The following is a 26,188-nucleotide window of genomic DNA, read 5'->3' as shown; positions in this document are numbered from 1 at the left end:
TATGTTGATAAGTCTTCCTATGAAATTTTGTTATTTTCATTATATGGATGTTTTATTCAAATATTGAAGCAGACATGGTTGAAAGGGAGATGCAGTTTTTCATGACAGCTTATCTATATGGTGATGAAAAATAACTATTATTTGAAAAATGGCAGTTTTACGTTTAAAACGACCAACGTGCCATTTAGGTCATGGGGTCTAGATTTCATTGCAAAACAGGGTTTGAAACATCTTAGATCACTTGTCTAGGTTGAATGAGCAAAAATGATGTGAATTGAACACTGAATTAGAAAATGGCACCCATACGACTGAAGTGTTCCCCTACAGTGCTCCAAAATGTGCTATGTTTTGTGTATCCTAAATGGCAGTCAAACTTGTAAAAGGATCGCATGTGTTGAATGATTACACGTGATGTTTTTGTATACCATATACCTTAAATAGCACCTATACGAGTGAAATGCCAATATGTTGTTTTGGTCAAGGAGTCTCGAATTCACTTCCAACTAGTAAAATAATGTTTGAAAGATCCTAAAAACACTGTATGTTGAAAAAATGAGTGTAGGTTTAAACCCTATACCCTAAACGCTAGACCCAATACTCTAAACCCAATATCCTAAACCCTAAACTACAACCATACATTTGAAACGATCATATGTCGTTGGAAACGAATAGATGATGTCATATAATTTCGAACCTTCATTCTTCAATTTTCAAGTGGTTACGGGCTTCATTACACCAAAAAGACATGAAATGAGTAGAAACGTCGCTCATACATTTGAAATGACCAAATACCGTTTTGGGTTAGGAGGTATTGGTTTCACTTCGAAACTAGCACAACCGTGTTTGAAACGTCATACACGTCTTGTACACATTGAATGACTACACGTGCTATGATTTGCATACCACACTTGTCACTTAGGTTGTTCTTTATTATCAAGTGAAGTGTAGTGTAGAGAAACTCACTACAGTTTGGACAAATGTGTCGATCGTAATGACGAAATTTAATTCAAACTTCGTCTTTCAATTTTCAAGTGGTTACGGGCTTCATTGCACCAAACGGACACGAAATGAGTAGAAACATCACCCATACTTTTGAAATGACCAGATGCCGTTTTAGGTCAGGAGGTAACGGTTTCACTCCAAAAACTAGCACAACAGTGTTTGAAACATCATACACGTCCTGTACACATTGAAGGACTACACGTGCTATGATTTGTATACGACACTTGCCCCTTGTTTTGTTCTTTTTGTCAAGTGAAGTGTATGGTAGTAGGTTCCTACTGACTATAGAGAAACTCACTATAGTTTGGACAAATGTGTCAATTGTAACATCGAAATGTAATTCAAACCTTTGTCTTTCGATTTTCAAGTGGTTACAGGCTTCATTAAACCAAATGGACACGAAATGAGTAGAAACATCGCACATACTTTTGAAACGACCAGATGTCGTTTTGGTCTAAACAAACAGTCCTGCTGTCATTTTTGTTAGAAACTGATTTACAAATCTATCAGAATTGATCAAAATATTATCACAATGTAAAGATTAAATTAACGATTAATAGCCATCCATCTGTAACAAACGTGAATGAATAAAAATGAACACGAAATGAGTAGACATAGCACCCATACATTTAAAATGACCAATGTAGTTTTTGTCTGAACAAATAGTGCTGATGTCATTTTTATCTGAAGTTAACTTACAAATCAATCAGAATTTATCAAAAAATATCACAATGTAAAGATTAAATTGACAATTAACATCCATCCATCCATAACAAACGTGAATGAACAAAAATGAACACGAAATGAGTTGAAATAGCACCCATACATTTAAAATGACCAGATGATGTTTTGGTTTGAACAAACAGTGATGCTGTCATATTTATCAAAAATTTGTCTGAAGTAGCTATCAGACTTTGTCAGACAACTATCGTAATGTATCAAAAATCATTGTAATCTATCACAATTTCAAGATTAAGTTAAATAAAAAAATTTGTATGCATCTATCAACTAGTGTAAAGCATTTTTGCAAGTTAGATGATTATGGCCCCTCTGGCCACACCTACTACATTTAAGAGTCTTTTTTTCCTCTCCTCTTGATGGAATTCAATGATTTTTTGGACGTCGACTTTGTCATCAATTCGAAAGGGGTGGTAACACCTTTGTTTGATTGGATATTTCCCAGTCAGCCTCATTTACCAAAGGATATATACATTCAGCGTATGCTTGTTTCCAACTAGTACTGGTATAATAAGGTGAGCATAAACTGTAAAAAGATATTCCCTTAAATTTTGTTGCTAGAAGTGCATATGTGCAAGGAAGTTTTTCCAAATTATATTCCCTACAATTACAGGTTCTTGCCTCCAAGTTAACGATATACATTTCATTTTCAACACCAACGAGCAACTCATACACATTTATTGGTACCACTATTAGTCCCTTTGCATCATCATACTTTTTATGCATTTTATCCTCAATGGGTGGGGTTAGAGTAGTTGTACCTTTTTCAACCTCAATGTGTATCTCATAGAACCATTTCTGTAAAGTTTTTCTTATTTGCTCAACCATAGCAAGTACTGGAAACTCCCAAGCATTCTTAAATAACGAGTTCAAAGATTCCGCATTGTTAGTTGTCATAATATTGTAACGGATTCCTTTGAAATGTGCTCGGGACTTCATACCCAACTTTCTTTTCCAGGTATTCTCCAACTATTGAACTTTAATGATATAGATTTGCCATTGATTTTTCAAAATTAATCAAACTATACTCCTTTGCAGTTGCCATAAACAATGGCAAAATATCGATCTTATGATAATTGGACTTTATGTTTAGTTATAGAAGCCACATGCAACATTCATAATGTGTATAAGGATAAACAATCTTTATAGCATTACCCGTACTATCCTTGCTATCAACAATGAAAACAAGCCCTTTCAACATACCCATAACCTGAAACAACTTATCGAAAAACCAAGTCCATGATGCATCGTTTTCAAAATCAACAATGCCAAATGCAAGAGGATATATCTAAAGATTTGCATCTTGACACATGGCAACAAGTAACTTACCTCGAAATTTGGATTAAGAAATGTTCCATCCACAAAAATGACATGTCTCGTTGATGACTGAAAACCACATATGTTGGGTCCTAAAGCCATGAAAAAGTATTTGAACCGGTTCTCATTATCAACCTTAATGAACGTCACTGTATCGGGATTATTCTTCTTCAGAATATTACAATACTTGGCCAATCTATCATAACTAAGATCATGTAAACCTCTTAATAGCTCTATAGCACATTCTCTAGTCATCCATGCCTTATAATAATTTATATCTATGCCAAACTCCTAATGAATATCAGTTTGAATGTTCGAAGGTCTGTATTTAATGTTGGGATCCTCAAACCTCGACATGATGCGTTTTCCAATCATCCAACAACTAGCTTGTCTATGATCTTTGTGACAAACATCCAATGAGCAATTATGATAACGTGAATACTTTCGAATTTGAAATTCCTCACTTTCCTTCAATTGTGTTGCCCGCAAACGTCATTCGCAAATTTTCTCAACACAAACTATTACATATGTACTCTTATTTGACTTAGTGACCTTAAATTCAAAAAAGTTTCTTACAGCAAGCATTTGCAGTGATGCCTAAGATCCTTGTTGTAAAAAATTTGGCTAACGTGCACATCATCAACGTTAAGAATCTTAACTGATGTTCCACAAGGATTCGGACAGTGAACAACTTGTGAAATGCCAATAATCTCATCTTCTAATATAAAAGGTGTATTATAAGTAACATTATCTTCATTTATCACATGAGAATCATCTATGTAGTTGCCATGCACTACTTCTGTTGCATCCCAATAATCATCACTAGTAAAGTTCACACAATCGTTTTCACAAATTTGATTACATGGAGACAACAGTTGCATATAATTGTCACTAGACTCATCTTTTTGCATAATTCAATTCATCCATGTCCACCGCATTGTCCACAACAACATTTGAATTGTATTCATGATTCTTCTGAACATTTGCAATATCAACCTTCGTTTCTTGTTGATCAACATAACCTTTTTCCACAAGGGTTACACAAATTGGAACTTTGTCATGTAAAGAAAAAAACCAACTAACATCCATATCACAAGTAATCTTCATTGGTAGAACTGATAATTTTGCCATACCGGGAACGAGAAATTTCATCTCAATGTCATACATATTGGGATTAACCTTAACTGCCTTTCGGACTTTGTCATACAACTCCACATATGAGAGTTTTTTATACAAAAATATTTGTTGCGGTATCTTCATCATTCCCTATCCATTTCCAATTCCATCCACCTTCATCACTCTTTTCAAATTTAACAAAATAACAAATGACAATCATTGCACCAAAGTCCATATCTGCAATTCAACAAAAAATTATATAATATATTACTCTATTAATTGTCAAAACTGAATACTATGAATCACAGCTTCAATAACAAGCAAAAGGCCACCCATATTGTTACATAACAGATTTAAGCATAACAAAATGGCATTTTGTAGTTTAAAATGTGTATGTGCCATTTAAATTGGTTTATAATAATAAAATGCCATAAAAAAATGGAGAAATAACTAATTTGCCAACAGGTATATCAATACCACCACTATCGTATTAAGACGACACCTAGCTAGAAAAAATGGCACCCAACTACTGAGAAATGGCACCATTCCAATTTTATATTTTACAGCAAATTTTGATTATCCAATTGATTTTTATCATAGCATACAACTAGAAAATAACAACAAATCGTTAATTTTCAATTTATAAAGCTCACCTTCAACTGTGTGAAATCAATTCTTGCTAATCCACCTTCAAAATTTGCACTATTTGATTTGTCTTGGTTCAGATAAAGAAACTTCAACATGTAACCAATCATTGTAAACAAGAATAATGCATATGAAGAATAATAAAGCTGAATTTGAAGGTGGGTTTAATATAGTGAAAATGGGGTTGGAAATGGGATAAATGAAGGGGATTTAGGGATTTATATTTGGGGATTTGGGTAATATTGATAACCAAACTGGACATTTTAGTCATTTTAATTTAAGGGTATTAAAGACTTTTAATATATAATCAAATAGACTATAGACTACTTGAACATAAAGTACTAATATAGGCTATTTTACCAAATATTATGGTTGAATAGGCTTCTTAAAAAAATCCCCCTTCCTGAATTGGGTCTTCTACATAAATCTCAGCATAACTTGCAATCCATATTAATAAGAATTGGTATTAGAGCATAAGGTTGATTTTCGCATGGCAACAATGAAGTATGATATTTCAATGTTGGATCGAAACATGAGGTTTAGTTATGGCAAGTAAATATGAGAGCAGTTCTTGTGTAGATAGATTTAGGGAAAGTCTTGCTTGGCTTTGATAAGATGCCTTCTACTTGGACGTGGTAAGGGAAGCAGCATAGGGATCAAAAAGTTCTGACTCAAATTTATCTTCACCTTTCAAATCAAATTCTTCAAGATGTTCTAAAGGAGAAAAGTGTCACAGCATTGTAGTTGAAGTTGGAGTAGTTTGCATGACAAAGAGCTTGACTAGCAAGTCACACTTGAAATAGCGCTTGTATTCTTATAGGATGTCTAAAGGTGGGTCATTGGATGATCACTTAACCTCGTTCAAATAAATCGTGGCCGATTTGGACGAGAAGGATTTGGCATTGATGTTGTTGTGTTCATTGTCGCCATCATATGTGACTATCAGAGATACTATTCTCTATAGTCGTGATACTCTTATGATGGAGAAATTCTATGATGCTTTACTATCTAAGGAGAAGATGAGTCATCTTATTGAAGGATTTGAGAGTCAGGTTGATGGCATGATTGTTCGTGGGAGAAGTCAAGATAGGAAGCTTGACAAAACTATGAGGGGTAAGTCGAAATCTAGAGATGTTGGGAAGACATGTCATTATTGAAAAAGAAGGGGGTATATTAGAGCTTACTACTATACCTTGAAAAATAGAAACAAAGCTGCAGGTACCAATGATAAGGAAAAACACCCTGTTGATTCAGGGGAGACTGACATTGTGGCAAACTAGTAAAGTGAAGGAGAGCTTTTTATGATCTTCGATATGGGATCCAAACCTTGTGAGGAATGGGTTCTGGATTCTGTATGTACCTACCATATGTGTCCAAATAGGGACTGGTTCACTATATATGAAGGAGTTTTAAGAGGTACAATGATTATGGGAAACAATGCGCCTTGCAAAGTCGCCAAAGTTTGTACTATCAATATCAAGATGTTCAATGGGATTTTGAAAACAATTATAGATGTTAGGCATGTTCTAGAACTGAAGCGGAATCTTATATCTTTGAGTTATCTTAACTTAAAGGGTTATAATTACATTGGTGAAGGTGCAGTTCTGAAGGTGAGCTTGGGTGCTCTTGTTGTCATGAAGGAACATAAGATTTCTACACAATTGTATGTTTTGCAAGGTTCCACTATTACAAGAGATGCAGCAGTTTCTAGTTTTTCTTTGACTAAGGATGAAATCAGAAACTTTAGGATATGTGGCTTGGGCATATGAGTGGAAAAGCAATGGCAGAGTTGAGAAGAAGGGGGCTTCTTGATGGGCAGAAAACTAGTGAGATGGAATTTTGTGAGCACTGTGTTTTTGGAAAATAGAAAAGGGTCAAATTCTCTATGGAAAGACATGACACGAAGGGAACACTTGAGTATATCCATTCAGATCTCTGGGGCCGGTTAGAGTACCTTCAAATGAAGGTACATATTACTTGATGATAGTAATTGATGATTAATCCATAAATGTTTAGGTATTTTTCTTGAAACAGAAGAGTGATGTGCTTGGAACCTTCAAAGAGTAGAAAACATTGGGAGAAAAGCAGATTGGAAAGCAAGTGAAACATCTATGCACTGATAATGGGTTAGAGTTCTATTCAGATCAATTCAATAGCTTCTGGAGGGCTAAATGCATCTTGAGACACTTAACAGTGCCTGAAACTCCTCAATAAAACGACGTGGCTGAATGGATGAATAGAGCTTTGATGGAAAAAGTTCATTCTATACTTTCAAATTTTGGGTTGTCAAAGTCCTTTTGTGTTGAAGCTACTATTACAACATGTTTCCTGATCAATCGCTTACCCTCAACAGCCATTGAAAATAAAACACTAGAAGAGGTATGGTGTGGTGAACCCTCTTGTTACACTGATTTGAAGATCTTTGGTTGTCTTGTGTATGCTCATGTGAATAATGGAAAATTGGAGCCTAAGTCTAGACAATGTATCCTTCTTATTTATAAATCAGGAGTAAAGGGTTATAAGTTGTGGTGTCCAGAAGAAAAGAAAATGATGATTAGTAGGGATGTAGTGTTTGACGAAGTTGCTATGATTCGTGGAAGACCTCTTGTGGATTCTGGTAAATCTGGATAATAGAATCATTCAACTTAGATGGAGTTTGAAATTGGCCCAGTGAAATAGTCAAAGGTTACAGAACAATCTGGTTCAAATGAGACAGATAGTATTACTTTACTTACTTTACCTACTGATGAGTGATTTACACTCATTATATTATGCCATTAATTTCATGATTTTGCTATCTTGGAGAGCACTTTAGAAGTGCTAACAAGTGATTTTGATGTTGTTTTGTAGATTGATGGAAGTGGAGAAAACAAGAGCTAAAAGAGGCCAAATGAAGGAAATAGGCAAAAGTTAGCGAAATTGGATGAAATAACCAAAATGTAAGTGATCCAAAGTTTGAGAATTAAAATGCAATTAATCAAAAGTCATGTCGAAACTCACGATGAAGATCCAAGCGCGCTAGGAGTCAATTGGATGAAGGAAGGTGTCCAAGGGATCAAATTTAGTCAAAATATGATTACAAATCATTTTCCAACCGAAAAGTTACACGCCGGAGTTTTGGTCTCACATTGAGACCTACTTCTGACATAGCAAATGATCGAATTGGGAAATAATGTTTGAAGAAAAGTTATAATCCTTTGAGTTACCTTTTCAACGCATCTTGAATCATCTCAATCGGACATCGGATGAAGAAGTTATGACAAAAATACTGAAGAAGGCGAAAACTGCCTTTTCCACACAAAGTGAGTGCCATGGCGCCCAAGATGCTGAAAACAATAGTGAACGTGGCACCGTGGCGCCGCCTGTGCGGAAAAACGGGATTTTATATTTTTGGAATTTTTTCTTGGCCCAACTCAACCCTAATTCGTTCAATAACCCCCAACATACTATAAATACCATTTAAAAACCCTATTTTCAAAGGGGATGGAAGGGGGCAAGATTGAAGAGTTCAACCACACAATTTGAAGGAGGCAAAAATTGAAGGTATCAAAAGGGAGGAACAACATCAAGGAAGAAGATTGAAGATCTACCCAAAAGACTAGTTTTTTCTATCCTTTTCCTTATGTTGCTTATTATAATTTTTATGATTTTCATTTATTATATCATGAACTAAACAAATTATCTAGGGGTTTGATGTAGCAGAATCGAGTATGATTTGATGATTTTATAATTATTCCTTTGATTTTTCCACATATATTTAATTGTGTCATGATTTTAATGTTTCCAATTATTTGATCAATAATTGGATGAATAGATGCTAGTGAATTCCAACACTCAAGAGGGGAATTTAGGCGTGATCATAAGATTGACACAACATAGGTTTTATGAGTTTCGAGAGAAAGTGTAAAATCTGTTAAGCTTACTCCATAAAATAATTGGGACTTTTATAAATTCTTGATTTTCAATTCGGAATAGAGATATTGGAATTGGAATCTAGGATTATTTTCTAACCAGCACTCGAGAGAGGGAAGAGGAATATATTAGGATTCTTGCTTTTAAATATGGAAAAATTAAATGGAATTATTAGAAATCGTTAAATCATAATTGAAAGTTAGGTGAAGTCAATCCCTAGGCCTTCTCATTTGATAATTTGTATTCCCCAATTTTGTCGCATCCAATTCACGTTAGATTAGTTTAATTTATTCACTCATAAAACATTAAATTCATTTAATCATACATTTGTCTAAATAAAGTAGAAATTGCACAATTATAGTACTTAGTGAAATTTAAATTACAATCTCTGTGGGTTCGACACTCTTTACTCTATTACTATATTACAAAACTTGACACCGTACACTTGCAGTATAAAATCACGTTGCATAAATCGCGTGGCACCTACACTACTACCACAGTATTCGATTGCAAAGGACAGATCTCACAGACAGATTAAACATCCACAAAGGTATGGAGAGGCAAATTTGGTTGCTTATGTTTTGAGTGTGGCTGAAGATATTTATTCCACGGAGGAATTTGCTATATATTCAGAGGCAGTTAGTTGAAGTGATTCTGGCAAATGGTTGATTGCAATGCAGGAGGAGATGGAGTCTTTGAACAAAAACAACACTTGGGACTTGGTGAAATTGACTAATGACAAAAGGGTTGTTTGCTGTAAGTGGGTGTTTAAACGGACAAAAGGGACATCAGGGATTGAAGTTACCGAGTTGGTAGCAAGGGGTTACAGTCAAATCATAGGTGTTAACTTCACAGATGTGTTCTCGCCAGTTGTAAAGCACAGCTTAATTCGGGCTTTACTTGGAATTGTGGCAAAGAATGGCTAGAAGCTTGAACATATGGATGTCAAAATAGCATTCTTGCATGGAGAACTTGAGGAGAACATCTACATACAACAGCCATAAGGGTTCATAATTTCTGGAAAAGAAGACTATGTGCTTGTTGAAGAAGTCCTTGTATGGACTGAAACAGTTATTGAGGCAAAGTTATAAGTGGTTCGATTCATTTATGACTACTCATGGTTTTAAACGGTGCAATTATGATAGTTGTGTGTACTTCAGGAAGGAAAGTAGTGGATCGGTTACATACTTGTTATTGTATGTTGATGATAAGCTTACAACAACCAAAGACAAAGCAGAGGTCAAAAAAGTAAAGTCTTAGCTGAGTAAAGAGTTTGAGATGAAGGACTTGGAAGCAGCAAAGAAAATTCTTGGAATGAAAATTTTAAGGAACAGAAAGGCTGGCAGATTATACTTGAGTCAGAAAGGGCGTATTGAGAAAGTACTTCAGAGATTCAATATGTAGAATGCAAAGGCTGTCAGTACACCCTTGGCAGTACATTTCAGATTATCAGCAGACTTGTGTCTGCATTCAGATGAAGACATTGAGTATATGTCTAGGGTTCGGTTTGTACAAGACCTGATTTGGCACATTCAATCGTTATAGTTAACAAATAGATGGCAAATCCTGGAAAGGAATATTGGAAAGTAATGCAGTGAATCCTCAGCTACTTGAAAGGCTCTACAAATGCTTGTTTGCATTTTGGAAGAAATTTAGAAAGAGTCATAGGATATTTGAATTCAGACTATGCAGAGGATCTTGACAAAAGAAGATCACCCACAGGATATGTGTTTACCCTTGGAGGCAGTGTTATCAGCTCGAAAACTACTTTGCAAAATACAGTAACTTTATCTACAACAGAGGCAGAGTACATGATCATTACTGATGCATGTAAAGAGGCTATGTGGTTGAGGGGATTAATTGGTGAAATCAGTGAAGACTTACAGATATTTACAGTGTATTGTGATAGCGAGGATGCTATATTTCTGATTAAAGATCAGATATTCCATGAAAGGACTAAGCACATTGATATGAAGTACCATTTTGTACGTGAAGTAATTGCTCGTGGTGACACTGTAGTGAGCAAGGTTGATACCAAGAAGAATCCTACTGACAAGATAACAAAACCACTTCCCATTGCTAAGTTTGAGCATTACTTGAACTTAGTTGGTGTTTGTCATTGATTTAGCTCACTGGGGCTTGGAAGAGGTGGAGTGGTGTTTACTTGAAGATCTGTATTCTAGAATTCCTTGTGTCTAGAATTTAGCTTAAGGTGGAGTTTGTTGTAGTGTGACCTAAATTCTTGGAGTTTTAGGAGTAGTAGTTGAGTTGATCTTGGAGAAATCAGCTTTTGGACCGGGACAATGATTGTTGCATTTTCGCTAGCTATTCGCTAGCTGGACGCCCGAGCACTTGAAGCAGAACAACCTCGCATGCTTCTCGTCGGATTATTGCTCGAGCGACAGTATTATCTGGACAGTTCCAAATTTTTGGCGAATTAACGCGTTTTGGACTTCTATTCATCTTCAACTAAGTTTTTGGGCGTCTCTATATATACAAACCATCGTATTGTATTGGACACACATGAAAATCTTGAGAGATTGAGAGAGAACAAATCTATAACATCTTGTGAGATTCAATTGAGGGCATTGAGTGTTGAGAGCTTAAATTCAATTGAGAGTATTAAGTTTTAACGTTGTAAATACATTCCTATTAGTTATAGTGAATTTTCTCCTCCTCTGTCCGTAATTTTTCCCAAATTGCGTTTTCCTCTTAAATCTCGGTGTTATTTACTTTTCTGTTTTATTTCATTATTGTCATATCTTGCGATCTGTATTCATAACAGTTTTGCTTATATTTGCCTCAACATTGGTTTCTGCTATTGGAAATATTTGGGTGGCAAAGCAAAACTATGTTGATCTTTGTGGAAATGTAAGTGTTCCCTTCCTTTTTGGCACCACAAAATACTGTTACCTCAACCAAAGTTTCTTTGTCACTTGTAATGAAAGCTACAATCCTCCCAAGGCATTTTTACAGAACACCACCATAGAAATCACAGATATATTCCTGGAGGGCCAGTGACACCTCTTGCAATTTATAGCAAAAGACTGTTATTCTCATTATGGAACCAGATGTATAGTTCTCCCTGGATAAATTTGCCCGTATACCTTATGGTAAATAATACCGCAAATAAGTTCACTATTGTTGGTTGCGATACTTATGCTTTTGTATCTGAGCGCTGGAATAACAGGAATTACCAGACAGGGTGCATTGCCGTACGTGATAACGAGGATGATTTGGTAGACGGCTCTTGTTCGGGTTTAGGCTGTTGCCAGACATCTATTCCGAAAGAGGTTTGGAGAGTTGAGGTGGCTTTGAAGAGCTATGAAAATTACTTAAACACGTGAAACTTCAATAATTGTAGCTAACAAGAGGAAAGTGAATTCAGGTTTTCTACGAGAAATATTTCTAGTCTGAGGAATGTACAGAAGCTTCCTATGGTGGTCGATTGGGCAATTGGTAATGGAACTTGTGAGGGGGCTCTTAAGAACATGTCTAGTTATGCATGTAAAAGCACAAATTTCAAGAGTTACAAACCCGATAATGGTTATGGGTATTGCTGTTTATGTTTGGAGAGTTATCAAGGAAATCCATACCCCCCTGATGGTTGTCCAGGTATGATCTTTAAAAACATTTATGCTACTTGGTCATCTAGTGGTCCACAAGCGTTTTATTGTGTAGCGGGAATAAAATAATTCATTGTCATATTTTATTAGAACACTTCGAGACAATAAGAATCATGGTCTTTTTATGATTCCAACTTGTTTTTGCAGATATTGATGAATGTCAAGATCCAAACCTCAATAAATGTGAAAAGCATTGTGATAACACAGTGGGGGGTTATAATTGTCGTTGCCCGAAAGGTTACCATGGTGACGGAAAGAAAGGTTGATGAGGCTGCATTCCTAGTCAATCATTTGTCTTCAAACTTGTTACAGGTTAACCCCACTGTTCCGTGGGTATACATCAGCCTTTCAAACCCAAACAATGTAGTCTAGGGAACTTGTCAATATCGGATCTGATGTAATCAGAATTTGCTTCTAGTATGTCGTAATTCAAATTCTTACATTTCATTTTGGATTGGCAAAGAAATACTATGCTTCAGTAATTTTTATTTCCATCTGGTATCAAGGGAGTACTTATTTTTTAAGTTTCATGATTTCACTTATATTAAATTACTTGAAACATTTGACATTGATCTGATGACGTAGGATGTTGTTATCTATTACTTTCTAGTTCATTCTTTTACGAAAAAGAGTGAAAATGAAGCTAATATAATTTTTTTAATAGGGATATTTCTAGGAATCATTGTTGTTCTGCTTGCTGCCTGTTGGTTGTATTTGTAACTCAAGAGAAGCAAGTTGATCAGGATAAAACACAAATTTTTTCTTCAAAATGGTGGCCTATTGTTGCAAGAATAAATTAGGAGAAGAGAGAGGTCAGAAGATATGGCAAAAATATTCACTTCCGCAGAGCTCAAGAAGGCAACGATCCACGACACTTGGATTATTGGTAAAGGAGGCTTTGGCACTGTATATAAATGTTTCTTATTAGATAATAGGATCGTTGCCATCAAGAAGTCTAAAGAAGTGAATCCAAACCAAGTCGAACAATTTATCAATGAGGTGATTGTACTTTCCGAAATCAACCACAGGAATGTTGTGAGGCTCCTTGTTTGTTGTTTAGAGACACAAGTACCTCTACTAGTTTATGAATTCATCAACAATGGCACCCTTTATGAACACATACACAATAAAACAAAGGCACACTCTCTTTCTTGGGACAAGTGTTTAAGAGTAGTTGCAGAAGCTGCGGGAGTGCTTGCGTATCTGCCTTCTGCAGCTTCTCCTCCAATCATTCACAAAGATGTCAAATCCGCAAATATTCTTTTAGATGCTAGTTTTACAGCAAAAATATCTAATTTTGGAGCATCAAGATTGGTCTTTCTCGATCAAACCCAATTATCTACTATGGTTCAAGGAACATTTGGTTGCTTGGACCCTGAATACACGCAAACAAACCAATTGACTGATAAAAGTGATGTTTATAGCTTTGGAGTATTCCTTGTTGAGCTATTAACTGGAAAGAATGCATTAAGCTATGAAAGATAAATCACTTATTCTTAGTTCTTGATGATAATATTGCACGCAAAGGGAACAGTGAGGAGTTAATAGCAGTTGCTAGACTTGCAAAAAGGTGTTCGTACGTGAAAGGAGAGGATCGACCTTGTATGAAGGAAGTAGCTATGGAACTTGAAGGTCTGAGGCTATCAGAAAACACTCCAAGATGCGAACGGAACCCAATGCACAAGAGATGGAATCCCTTCTTGAAGAGCAACATAATATGTTTGCAAATGGTGAGGGTAATAGCACAAGTACTGGATATGATAACACGAGGGATCATATTTTTTTACCATCGGGTGGTGGGAGATAGTCTAGTATTTTTCACGGGTAATAAGTTCCGTCTCATCAGTATTTCAAAACCAGATTTTGTAACATACAGGTTTGTAAAATGTGAAGTGAGCTTATATTGAACTTGCTAGTTTAGTATATTGTTGTTTAGAGCTGATTTATGATGTTATCTTCTGCTACTTTCTTGATCTGTAACACAAGGATGTGGATTTTTAAGTTGCTTTGAACTTGCAAGTTTAGCAATATAATTGTTGAGTTGATTTATAATTTTCTCATGTATTTATCATCCAATAGCTTTAATTTGACGTGGATTTCCATGAATGGCCAAAATCCTTTTTCATTTTTATTATAAATTTGATTTCCATCTAATGAAATGCTTTCACATAATCGTTCTTTGATGAGCTGCTTTCTTGAACTCCTTTCAATAGGAAATTTTGCTTTCTTGAGTTTTGAGCACAACCAACAATATCTTCGATAACTCTAAACAAACTCTACAAAATCAAGATTGCTAGATCAACTTGTTCAATTCAATTCAATTCTATCGGAGTGTTTCACATATAAAAATATAAGCTTCTTTTTAAATAAATAAATACCATTGTAAAGCACATTGTATTTTCTTGATAAAGCTTTGCATGGACAGTGGACTTTTTGACAAATGAGTTAAAAAAAATAATAATAAATAAAAAATAAAAAATAAAGGGAAGGAATACTTCTTAAATATAACCCGATCCCAATATGTATTTCATGAATCCTTTGCACGAGTGAGCATTCCCAATCACTTTGGTTCCAAATTCAATGTTAGTCTTGATTATGATATATTTGCACATTACTAAAGAGCAATACTTTACTATGACTAATTTCAAATGTTCTATCGATTGAAGTGGCCTTATGCACTTCTAAAATTAGAGTATTATCTTACTTTCACTTATTTCGAATGTAAACCTACTTCATGTAACCTCCTTGCACTTTTTCGTGCAATGGTTGGAGACTCAAGTCTAATTTATACTTTTAAATTTGTTAAAAATACAAATTACGCTCGTGCTTAGAACATATTAAAGAGATTCTCTATTTTTTAAAAATATGTTCCATCATTTAGAAAACATCTATAAATTTGGAGAGTTAAAAGTTTGAAATACTCCAACAAACTCTTTATATTTAACATTTAATTTTATTACTCTAAAAAATATTTATTATTTTTCCTTATTTTTTATTTTATCTAATTTTTATTTTTATTTTTATTATTTTATTATTTTTTTACGTTAAAAATTAAAACACTTTGAATATATTTAATTATAGAAAAAGTCAAAATTAAAATGTTTAACTTAAAAAATCTCAATCACTTTTACAGCGTTTATCTTCAACAAATAACAACGAAAAAAAAAACGTCATTTTCCTTAAAACCCCAACAGTCCCTTCTAGCGCAACCTACCTTTTAACATCAACAACCCATCTTCTTCGCCAGCTCTTTCAACAACTACCGGAGAAATTACTTCAATGGCAGCATCAAAAGAGGAACCTTCTTCTATGATTCCATGGAAAATGCTGAAGAGTACTGAAGCTCTCCATGTGAAGGATTCACAGACTTTCTAGCCAGGCTGAATGCTAATTAAAGCTTCAAGATTATTGCTTTGCCATGGTAAGAATTGAACTGAATTATGCTTCTCTTACCAAATTACTATGAGATGTTTTATGATCCTTCTTTCATTAGAATAATCGGGATCTTTATTATTGTTATCTTAATTTTTCGTTATATTATCAATTTTACAAAGTTTTCCCTTTTCTGACTATTTCGTTAGTTTTTTTTGGGTGCTTAAGATGGGGTGTGGAGGAGGGCTGAGGGTGGCTGTGTGGTGGTATGGAATTTTGGGTGCAAGGAAGATTATGTTTTCCATCCTTGTTCTACTTTTTTTCCTATTTAAAAATGATCATCCGTGCCGACCTCTACATTGCTTAAGCGGCACATTTTCAACTCTTCTAATTGTTGGAAAATTTTTACCACCTGGGTTTGGAGAAGAAAAACGAGAAACAAAATATCAAGAAGATAAAATAAGTAGAGATACAAAACAAAATATGAAGGATCAAATATGAAATTAATCTCCCTGTCCTCAAACGATATCTTGCCACCTCTCGGATATGATTTTGGTGTTTAAAGGGTCTCACGACCAACGGTTTGTAGGATTAATCAAGTCTTGTTGTAGAAAAACACAAAAACACAAATATTTTTCTACCCGAACTTGAAGAATACATAGGGAATGTAGGAATATGGAAGAAGAAAGGATTTTCCTTCTTCTTGAATGAAAATATAGTGTTTTTCATATGTTGGTAAATCCCTTTTGTACTGAGCCCTTATCACCTATTTATAGATATCAATCAATACCCCACGAATTGGTGCCAAAATATGATGAAGAGTTGCAAGAAACCCTCCAAAATCCGCCAAAAACCAACTGAAAAATGGCCTCCAACGGTCATTTTTTATCTATCATGCGACCGCATGGAACCATGCGGTCGCATGGTTCAAAGGTGACCCGGCCCCCAATTTTCTATAGTAGGCCATGTGACCGCATGGCCCTTGGCCTATGCGATCGCATAAGCCATGTCTTTGGCATCTCTAATTCATTTTCTTTCCACACGCTATTTATTGATTTTGAAGAACTTTTTCCATCAATTCCCCACTTGTTCAAAATTCAATTAACTCTCATATTCAAGATATACAATACTCACGCGTAAGAATTAGATATCTTTCGATTTGAATCTAACCATAGCATAATCCAAACAAAGTAAAGTTGGAATCAAAGGTAGTGTGAAGCTTTGAACCAATGATTCCATGTGAAAATACCGGTAAGGATACACAAACAAGTATTACGTGTTCTCAAGTTCCTTAACTTGCTTAGCGCTAATATGGCATTGCAGTCATCCTTTTCAACAGATTTTTAAGAGAGAAATTTCAACTCTCTATTGAGGTGGCACCACCTCGAAATTCGTCTAGGTAAAGTTCTTTCAGTACCTTCGTTACTTTTAGAAGTACTTGTGGTTTAGCACTAAACTTCATTAAGAGCTTTAAGCTCAACCCTCACTTCCGTAACAACCAGCATTATTTTAATTAGGATAGAGTTATCACGGATTTATATAATGTTGCAACTATCCACATATCGAATGACTTGTTGTTACCTTTGAACCCGTGAATTACCTTTTAAGTAATGATAGGTAGGGTTGCCGTTATTGTGGACCTTTGTAGTTTAGGATTTTCAGCCTCATTCTACTTGAAGTAGACACCACTAAATTTCTATTTAGTGGTCCAGTTAAAGGATCCGCTAAATTCTCTACGAATATTATTTCAACTTTGATAATTTCTTTGTGAAGTCATGTCTAAGACTTATATATCTAGACTTTCCTTTACATGTGACTTAGTATTTTATCAAATATAACTAACCAACGATCGATTCATTTCATAGATACAACTCATAATTTCCAAGAAATCTTTTTCTCACTAGCTTTATTTAAAGCTTTATTGATATTCAAACACGGTTGAAAGATTCTATAAACCATTACACATGTCAATCACTTTAATTTGTGGATTTCATATTTGGGTATTCGCTTATCATCATTGAATCATTACAACGATCTTCAATTTATGAACACTCTTTAAATATTCCCATTGGTTTCGCAAGCGCCATGACCTACTTTCACCCGTTTCATCCACTTTAGACTTAATGTATGTTAACCTTATAATTGTATAAGGATTTTATTCCTTTTCTCCTTCACGGATATTCTTATGATTAAATGGTTTAGAGAATTGTAACTTTTATATTAAGTTAGCCCACCAATTCTCAATTAGGAATTCATATGGAATCTAGTAATTTTGTATTCACAAGTCTTGAACTTTTCATATAAGTTCACAAGCATCAATGTTAACTCCCACATTTAGGGTCATTTTAGAGCTTATCAATATGTTAACCCCTGCATTTGGGATTGTTCTTGAACTTAGAGTTCATCAACTTTTCCATGGTTCAATTCACTTATCACTTTGATAACATCCATGAAAGTTGAAGTATTTTCATATAGTGGTCGTTACATTACAATGTACTTCAAATCAACCATCTTTAATTTTGATTGCACAATTTGATCAAGGTCATCTCATAAACCAACAATGCTTTTTTTTTAAGTATAAACCAACTCAATTGGTTCTATAATTGAAGTCAAATTCAACAACAAATAAGATCAAACATCTTGATTCACAAGAATTGCAAGTTGTCACTTTCACAAGGTAACATTATATCATATGGAATAATAAAGCATATGTTTACCTTATTCATATTTGGACAAAATCATATTTTATCATATTCTTATGCAAATATAATCTTACATAAGATCATCTCACTTAATTGCTTAAAATTAATTAAGGATATCAACATTACCCATATGCAAACACAAATTAATTGAGGCATCTGATGCAGGAGGATCCAAGTCGAGCGATGCTGATTTGTCAGATAGAACGATGATGGTGCTGAGATACCATGAGATGGTGGATCGGCGCAAAGATGAAAAGTGAATCGCCATTATTTCCTTAATTGGGGGAATTTGACGCGTTTTTGGTAATTTGGCTATAACTTTGGCTACGGTTATTAGAATCGCTATTATGACCCCAATCCGAAAAGCTCTCTTCAGCACGCACACCATGGCCACCCAATTATGCTCGGTGGACGTCAATTTTGAGCCCAAATTCCACTATTTTCCTTTTCAAAATTCAATTTTAAGTTATTTTTTACTATTTATGATAATATTTTATTTCCTTTTTTCCATATGTTAGAAAACTCGAATTGAGCCAAATTTTTTGCAACTTACTTCTTTTACTTAATATTTTATTTTGGTATAATTTCGGGATTTTGCCATTTTTGATAATTTTTCCATAATTTCGTATTTCGCAGCTATTTAACCCGGCTTATGGGTTAATTTTGATCATTCTACATTATTAATAATATTGAGTTGAATTCAGAGTATATTCTCTGATTTTTGGGCGTTTTCTGTCGTTCTTTTCTTGCGAATCATCTGCTACAACAAGCCAATAGGATAATCACTATCCTACTCGGCGTCAGTTGGTATCAGAGCGTCAGCATCTTCTTGGGAGATAAATTCCATCGGTTATAATGGTTGGTGGACGTGGTCGTGGTTGTCGAGGACAGGTTCCGATTGAGGAAGTCCCACACCGTGATCGTAATATTCAGGATGTGACGATTGAAGATTTGCAGAGACAAGTTGCGGGGTTAACCCAACGTTTGGCGGAGCAGGAGTTCGGTAATCATGATGTGGAAGGTTATGATTCCGATACCAGTTTCGAAAACCCGTATCACCATCGTGCTCGAGTTTGGGAGCATCATGGACGGGAGGATCGTCATGTGGATCTCGATTTCAGAGTGGATCTACCCGAGTTTTCTGGTACATTGCAGGTTGAAGGATTTATTGATTGGCTGAATGAAGTGGAGCGGATTTTTGAATATAAGGAGGTTCTAGATCGTGTCAAAGTGAAACTGGTCGCCATCAAACTCAAAGGTATGGCATCTGCATGGTGGGAACAGTTGAAGCGTTCACGGGGGCGACAGGGGAAATCCAAAATTACTAACTGGGAGAAGATGAAGAAGAAGATGAAAGGGCACTTCCTCCTTTTGGCTATACTCAAACCTTGTTTCAGAGGCTTCATTCACTAAGGCAAGGCGCAAGATCAGTCAATGATTATACTGAAGAATTCTATCAGTTGGTGGCTTAGAATGATTTATCTGAGATAGAGGAGCAGATGGTAGCACGGTATTTGGGGGGATTAAGGCAGCCTCTGCAGGATGTTCTCAGCCTTCATTCATTGTGGACAGTTTCTGAGGCATATCAGCGAGCACTTGCTGCAGAGAAACAGCAGAGTAGGAGGCCAGTAGTCAGAGGTGAAGGAAGTCAGCCAGTTCGCCCTTAAGAATCTCGTCCTGCTTATCAGCCACAGCGGGATAGTTCCAGCTCAAGTATTAAGTGCTTTAGGTGTGGTGAACAGGGGCATAGGGCGACTGATTACAGGAAGCCTGCTGGTCAGAAGAATAAAAATCTTCTAATTAAGGAGGATATGATAGAGGAATTCGAGGAAGTTAGGGAACCCGTGTATGATGAGGGTGAAGATGAGGATGTGCTATATGGAGATGGTCAGGAGACCCTGGTCGTTCGAAAGAGCCTGCTGACTCCCAAGGGTGACTCAGGGGATGATTGGTTGAGAACCAACGTTTTCCACACAACCTGTACAGTTACTGATAAAGTCTGTAAGCTGATAATTGATAGTGGCAGTTGTGAGAATGTAGTGTCTGAGGAGGCTATCAAGAAATTGCAACTGAAGATGGATTGTCATCCCAAACCATACAAGTTGTCTTGGCTGAATAAAAGCAGTGAGGTAATGGTAGAAAAACGATGCTTAGTGTCTTTCTCAATTGAAAAAAAATATTTTGATAATGCTTGGTGTGATGTGGTATCAATGGACGCGTGTCATGTTTTGTTGGGAGGATCTTGGCAGTATGATCACAGTGTTATCCATGATGGGCGAAAGAATACTTATTCTCTTAGCATCAAAGGGAAGAGAATTGTTTTGGTGCCTCGCAGGGAAGGAAACATTCCTGCCCCGGTAGTTAATAACCCCAATTTACTTTCTATGTCCAGGTTCTTAGTTGAGGTTGGGCGTGAAAAAATAGTTTATACTTTAATGTCTCGTGAAAATAGTACAACAAATGTAGATTCAGAATTTCTAGCAGAAGTGCAGCAACTACTGATGGAGTTTTCTGACTTGATGCCGGAGGATCTTCCTCCAGGACTACCACCTATGAGGGACATTCAACATTAGATCGACCTCATTCCGGGGTCGAGTCTACCAAACCGACCAGCATATCGCCTCAGTCCCAATGAAGCTGAAGAGTTGCAGCAACAGGTGATAGAATTATTGGAAAGGGGCTACATTCGTGAGAGTATAAGTCCTTGTGCAGTTCCTGCTCTACTAGTGCCGAAGAAAGATGGGTCATGGCGTATGTGTATTGACAGCAGGGTAATTAATAGGATTACAGTGAAGTACAAGTTTCCGATTCCCCGTCTAGATGACATGTTGGATCAATTGTCCAGTTCTAAGGTCTTCTCAAAAATTGACCTTAAAAGTGGATACCACCAGATCAGAATCAAGCCTGGAGATGAGTGGAATACTGCGTTCAAGACACAGTATGGGTTGTACGAGTGGATGGTCATGCCCTTTGGACTATCCAACGCACCCAGCACTTTTATGAAGTTTATACATCAGGTTTTATGGCCTTTCATGGGAAAGTTTGTGGTAGTTTATTTTAATGACATACTTATTTATAGTTTGACATGGGAGTCACATTTTAATCATCTTCATGCTGTCTTTGATGTAATGAGGACGGAGCGCTTATTCATCAATCAGAATAAGTGTTCTTTCTTCACAACTTCTGTAACTTTTTTGGGTTTTGTTGTGTCTACTGATGGTGTTCATGCAGATCAATCCAAAATTGAGGCAGTTTTGAATTGGCCAAAACCAAAAACTTTGCATGATGTCAGGAGTTTCCATGGATTGGCATCCTTCTATCGTCGATTCATCATAAACTTCAGTACCTTGATTGCTCCTATCACAGAGTGCCTTAAAGGGCGTGATTTTCAGTGGACTAAGGAGGCAGAGGCTAGCTTTTAGTTGGTTAAGCAGAAGATGACGGAGGCCCCAGTCTTGGCACTTCCGAATTTTGAAAAGTTGTTCGAGGTAAACTGTGATGCATCTGGAGTTGGTATTGTTGGTGTTCTGAGTCAGGAGGGACGTCCAGTAGCCTTTTTTAGTGAGAAGCTATCGGGATCGAAGAAAAATTATTCCACTTATGACCTGGAGTTCTATACCATAGTTCAAACTCTGAAGCATTGGTGCCATTACCTGGTACAAAGGGAGTTCATCCTTGTTACTGATCATGAGGCTTTGAAGTATATCAATGGTCAGCACAAGCTGAGTAGGCGACATGCAAAGTGGGTGGCGTACTTGTAGGAGTTTACTTTCACACTCAGGCATCAAGCAGGGAGTTTGAATCGAGTAGCGAATGCATTGAGCCTTCGCACATTACTCCTCACCACCATGAGCACCAAGATTGTCGGATTTGAGGCATTTCCTGATATGTATGCTGTGGATCCTTCATTTGGAAAGATAATTCGGGAGGTAACTGATAATCACCGACATGATTTTATTTTACATAATGGTTACCTGTTTCATGGATTGCAGTTATGCATTCCAGATTGTTCACTAAGGCAGCAGATTATTAATGAACTTCATAACGAAGGACATTTTGGGCGAGACAAGATATTGGCATTGGTCTCTTCTGATTATTACTGGCCCAAGTTGAGTAGTGATGTGGCGCATTATGTGGAGGGGTGTTATGTATGTCAGTGGTCTAAAGAGGCTCTTACTAATGCTGGATTGTACACACCATTACCCATACCTGAAGCTCCTTGCTTTGATGTCAGTATGGATTTTGTCTTGGGCTTACCTCATACACAGCGGGCGATGGATTCCATTCTTGTTGTGGTTGACAGATTTTCAAAGATGGCTCATTTTGTGGCTTGCCGGAAGACAATGGATGCTACTCGGATTGCTCATCTTTATTTCAAAGAGATTGTGCGTTTACATGGTGTTCCACAGTCAATTACTTCTGACCGTGACACTAAGTTTATGAGTCATTTCTGGAGGAGTTGTGGGAGAAACTTGGAACGAAATTGAATTTTAGCAACGCATACCATACCCAAATAGATGGTCAGACTGAGGTGGTGAATCGGAGTTTGGGAAATCTTTTGAGAAGCTAAGCCGGGACTAAACTGAAGCAGTAGGATTTGGCATTACCTCAAGCAGAGTTTGCTTATAACCGGTCAAGGAATAGAACCACCGGACTGAGTCCTTTTGAAATTGTCTATGGTCGGAACCCATCCGGAGTACTTGATTTGGCTCCAATTCCACGTGTGGGTTGCTTCAATTACAAAGCTGGTGAGATGGCTGAACATCTTCGAGGTATCCATGAGCAGGTGAAGCTGTCCATACGGGATAGTAATACTAAGTACAAAGTTCGGGCAGATAATCATCGACGCCAGGTGTTGTTTGATGTTGGTGATTTTGTTTGGGCAGCATGCAAGGTAAATAGAAAGAAATAAGAAGGAGAGAGGAGGAGAAGAGAAAAAGGGGAACCGGGGGGGAAGAACGCAGAGGCAGGGGAGAAGAAGAAGAAGAGAGGAAAAACGGGGGCTGTAGAAGCCAACTTTTATTCAATCAATTTATCATCTCAATTGCAATGTAAAATAGGTTTAAATACTAAAAATACTGCAAACCTAAAAGATAGAGCCAAGCCCAATACACAAGTCCATAAAAATAAAATTACCCAAGTCCAACTAAGAAATAAAAGTCCAACTAAAATAATTAAAACTAGGATGTCCTCATCAATTCTCCCGGGGTGGGAGAGAAAACTTGACCCTGTCGAGTGGCTATATCACCATAGGCATCCGTCAATCTCCCAACCATAAGCTGAGTGGCTGGGCAAATTTTTTTCAGCGTCTGTAGAAATGTGTCAGTGGTGGTCTGAACCTGGTGTCCTCACCAACTCCCCTCGGGTGGACGGGAGGCGATCTGGGCCAATGAAGATCCTGCTGACTCCGATAAAACTCTAATAAATCTAGATGCAATTGCTGTAGTGTCTCCCTAGAGATCCATGCACAGTCACAATCTGGTCGACCAACCCAATGAACAAGGAAGCGCTGAACCTCTCCATCATTAGTGAACATAGTTTCTTCATCTAAAATAGCATCAATTTTTTCTTTGTGTGCCATGATAGGTGGTAGTGGGTTAGAAGGGGCCAAAGAATCAGGATCAAGGTCCACAAAAGGAGATGACAGAGGATCATCTGAGGGAATGAAATGGCCTTTATAAGCTACAAAGTCCTCAACATTGATAGTAGAGTGGTAACCAAGGTGTGGTGGAATGTCAACAATATATGCATTGGGACCAACCTGCTTTAAAATTTTAAAAGGACCAGCACTACGAGCTTGCAATTTGGAGGCGGGTCCATGTAGATGCCGCTCTAGCCTAATGCGAACCATAACGTAATCCCCAATGTTAAACTTAATATGTCATTTGTGTAAATCAGCTTGGAGTTTATATTTTGCATTACTAGCTTCAAGTTGTTTATTGATCTCAATATGCAAGTCACGAAGATGTTGTGCAAATGCATCAGCTGATACTGACACTCTAGCCTATGGAGACATAGGGATGAGATCTAACGGTTTCCTAGGCTTGTACCTATAAACGGCTTCAAATGGACTCATACCTAATGAACGATTTATGGAGCTATTATACGCAATTTGAGCGACAGGAAGGATCAAATCCCAATTTCGAAGGTTTTCCCGGACTAGACAACGTAATAGGTTACCAAGACTTCGATTAACTACTTCAGTTTGACTATCAGTCTGAGGGTGGTAGGCCGTAGAAAATTTCAGTTTGGTACCCATCTTATGCCACAAAGTTCTCCAAAAATGGCTAGTGAAACGAACGTCCCAATCAGACACGATGGTCTTGGGAAGCCCATACAATTTGATAATTTCATTAAAGAATAACATGGCAACCTTGGACGCATCCGACGTCTTGCTATAGGGGATAAAATGAGCCATCTTTGAGAAGCGATCGACAACCACAAAAATAGAATCATGCTTCTTTGGGGTGCGTGGAATCCTAACACAAAATCCATACTAACATCTTACTAAGGACAATTAGGGACAGGGAGAGGGGTGTATAGACCTGTGTTCTGCTTCTTCTGCTTACTCAATTGACAAGTGTTACAGGTACTAACAATCTTAGCCATGTCTTTCTTCAAGCTAGGCCAATAGAATTGATGTTCAACTTCCTCTATGATCTTATCACGTCCAAAATGACCGGCTAACCCTCCCGCATGAATTTTCCACACGATGAAATCTCGCACTGAAGTTTGAGCGATGCACAATTTATTGGCCCTAAAGAGATAACCCTCGTCAAGTCGGAAGCCATCTGTGGTGCCTGACTATCCCCTTTGTAAATCAAGAAAGATATCTTTAAAATCGGGACATGCCTCGTAATCCTCCTTAAGTCTTTCAAAATCGATGACCTTGACACTCATGATCGACAAAAGGGAGACATGACGACTTAATGCATCAACTGCTTGGTTTTCTATGCCCTTTTTGTGTTTTAAAATAAATGAATAGGCCTGCAAATATTCGATCCAACGACCATGCCTAGAACTTAATCTTTTCTGGGAGTTGAGGTAACGGAGGGCCTCGTGATCCGAATAAAGGACAAATTCCTGGGGTAATAAATAGTGGCGCCAATAGCGCAAAGCCTGAACCACTGCACACAGTTCCTTATCATAAGTTGAGTACCGCTGTTTGGCCTCATTTAACTTCTCACTGAAGTAGGCAACAGGGTGATGATCCTGACTTAAGACTCCGCCTATACCTACCCCGGTGGCGTCACATTCAACTTTAAAGACTTTGGAAAAATCGGAAAGACGCATGACAGGGGCCTCCATCATTCGCTTCTTGACTAACTTAAAGGCCTTAGCCGCCTCTTGTGTCCAATGAAACTCCCCTTTCTTCATGCACTCCGTAATAGGCGCCATAATAGTGCTAAACCCCTTAATAAAGCAACGGTAAAATGTAGCTAAGCCGTGAAAGCTCTTGACGTCATGAATAACTTTAGGCTCAGGCTAGTCAATAATCGCCTGAACCTTAGCAGGGTCAGCAGATACCCCTGTCGAAGAGACAATGAACCCTAGAAAAACGACTGTGTCGGTGAAGAAAGAACACTTCTTGACGTTAGCATATAGATTAGTTGCACGAAGGGTAGAGCAAACTTGTGTGAGGTGGTCAAGGTGTTGTTCCTTAGTCTTACTATAAATGAGGATATCATCAAAGTAGACAACAAGAAACTTTCCCATGAAAGGTCGGAGAGTTTGTGTCATTACTCGCATAAAGGTACT

General features: G+C 37.0%; 1 protein-coding gene and 1 pseudogene across 1 annotated transcript; one reads left to right on the top strand and one right to left on the bottom strand.

Annotated features, from left to right (window-relative positions):
• Positions 1–286: 286 nt before the first annotated feature.
• On the bottom strand, positions 287–2,679 carry LOC111409552. Its single transcript, XM_023039592.1, has 4 exons — positions 2,200–2,679; positions 1,103–1,180; positions 433–503; positions 287–341 (listed from the first exon to the last, which is right to left on the bottom strand). The coding sequence occupies exons 1-4, from the start codon at positions 2,677–2,679 to the stop codon at positions 287–289; spliced, it is 684 nt and encodes a 227-aa protein (XP_022895360.1).
• Positions 2,680–12,192: 9,513 nt separating this feature from the next.
• LOC111409551 lies at positions 12,193–14,367 on the top strand (annotated as a pseudogene).
• Positions 14,368–26,188: the final 11,821 nt, after the last annotated feature.

Source organism: Olea europaea, chromosome 14 (assembly GCF_002742605.1).
Source record: "Olea europaea var. sylvestris chromosome 14, O_europaea_v1, whole genome shotgun sequence".
NCBI lineage: Eukaryota > Viridiplantae > Streptophyta > Magnoliopsida > Lamiales > Oleaceae > Olea > Olea europaea.
This window is presented reverse-complemented; position numbering and strand designations above follow the sequence as displayed.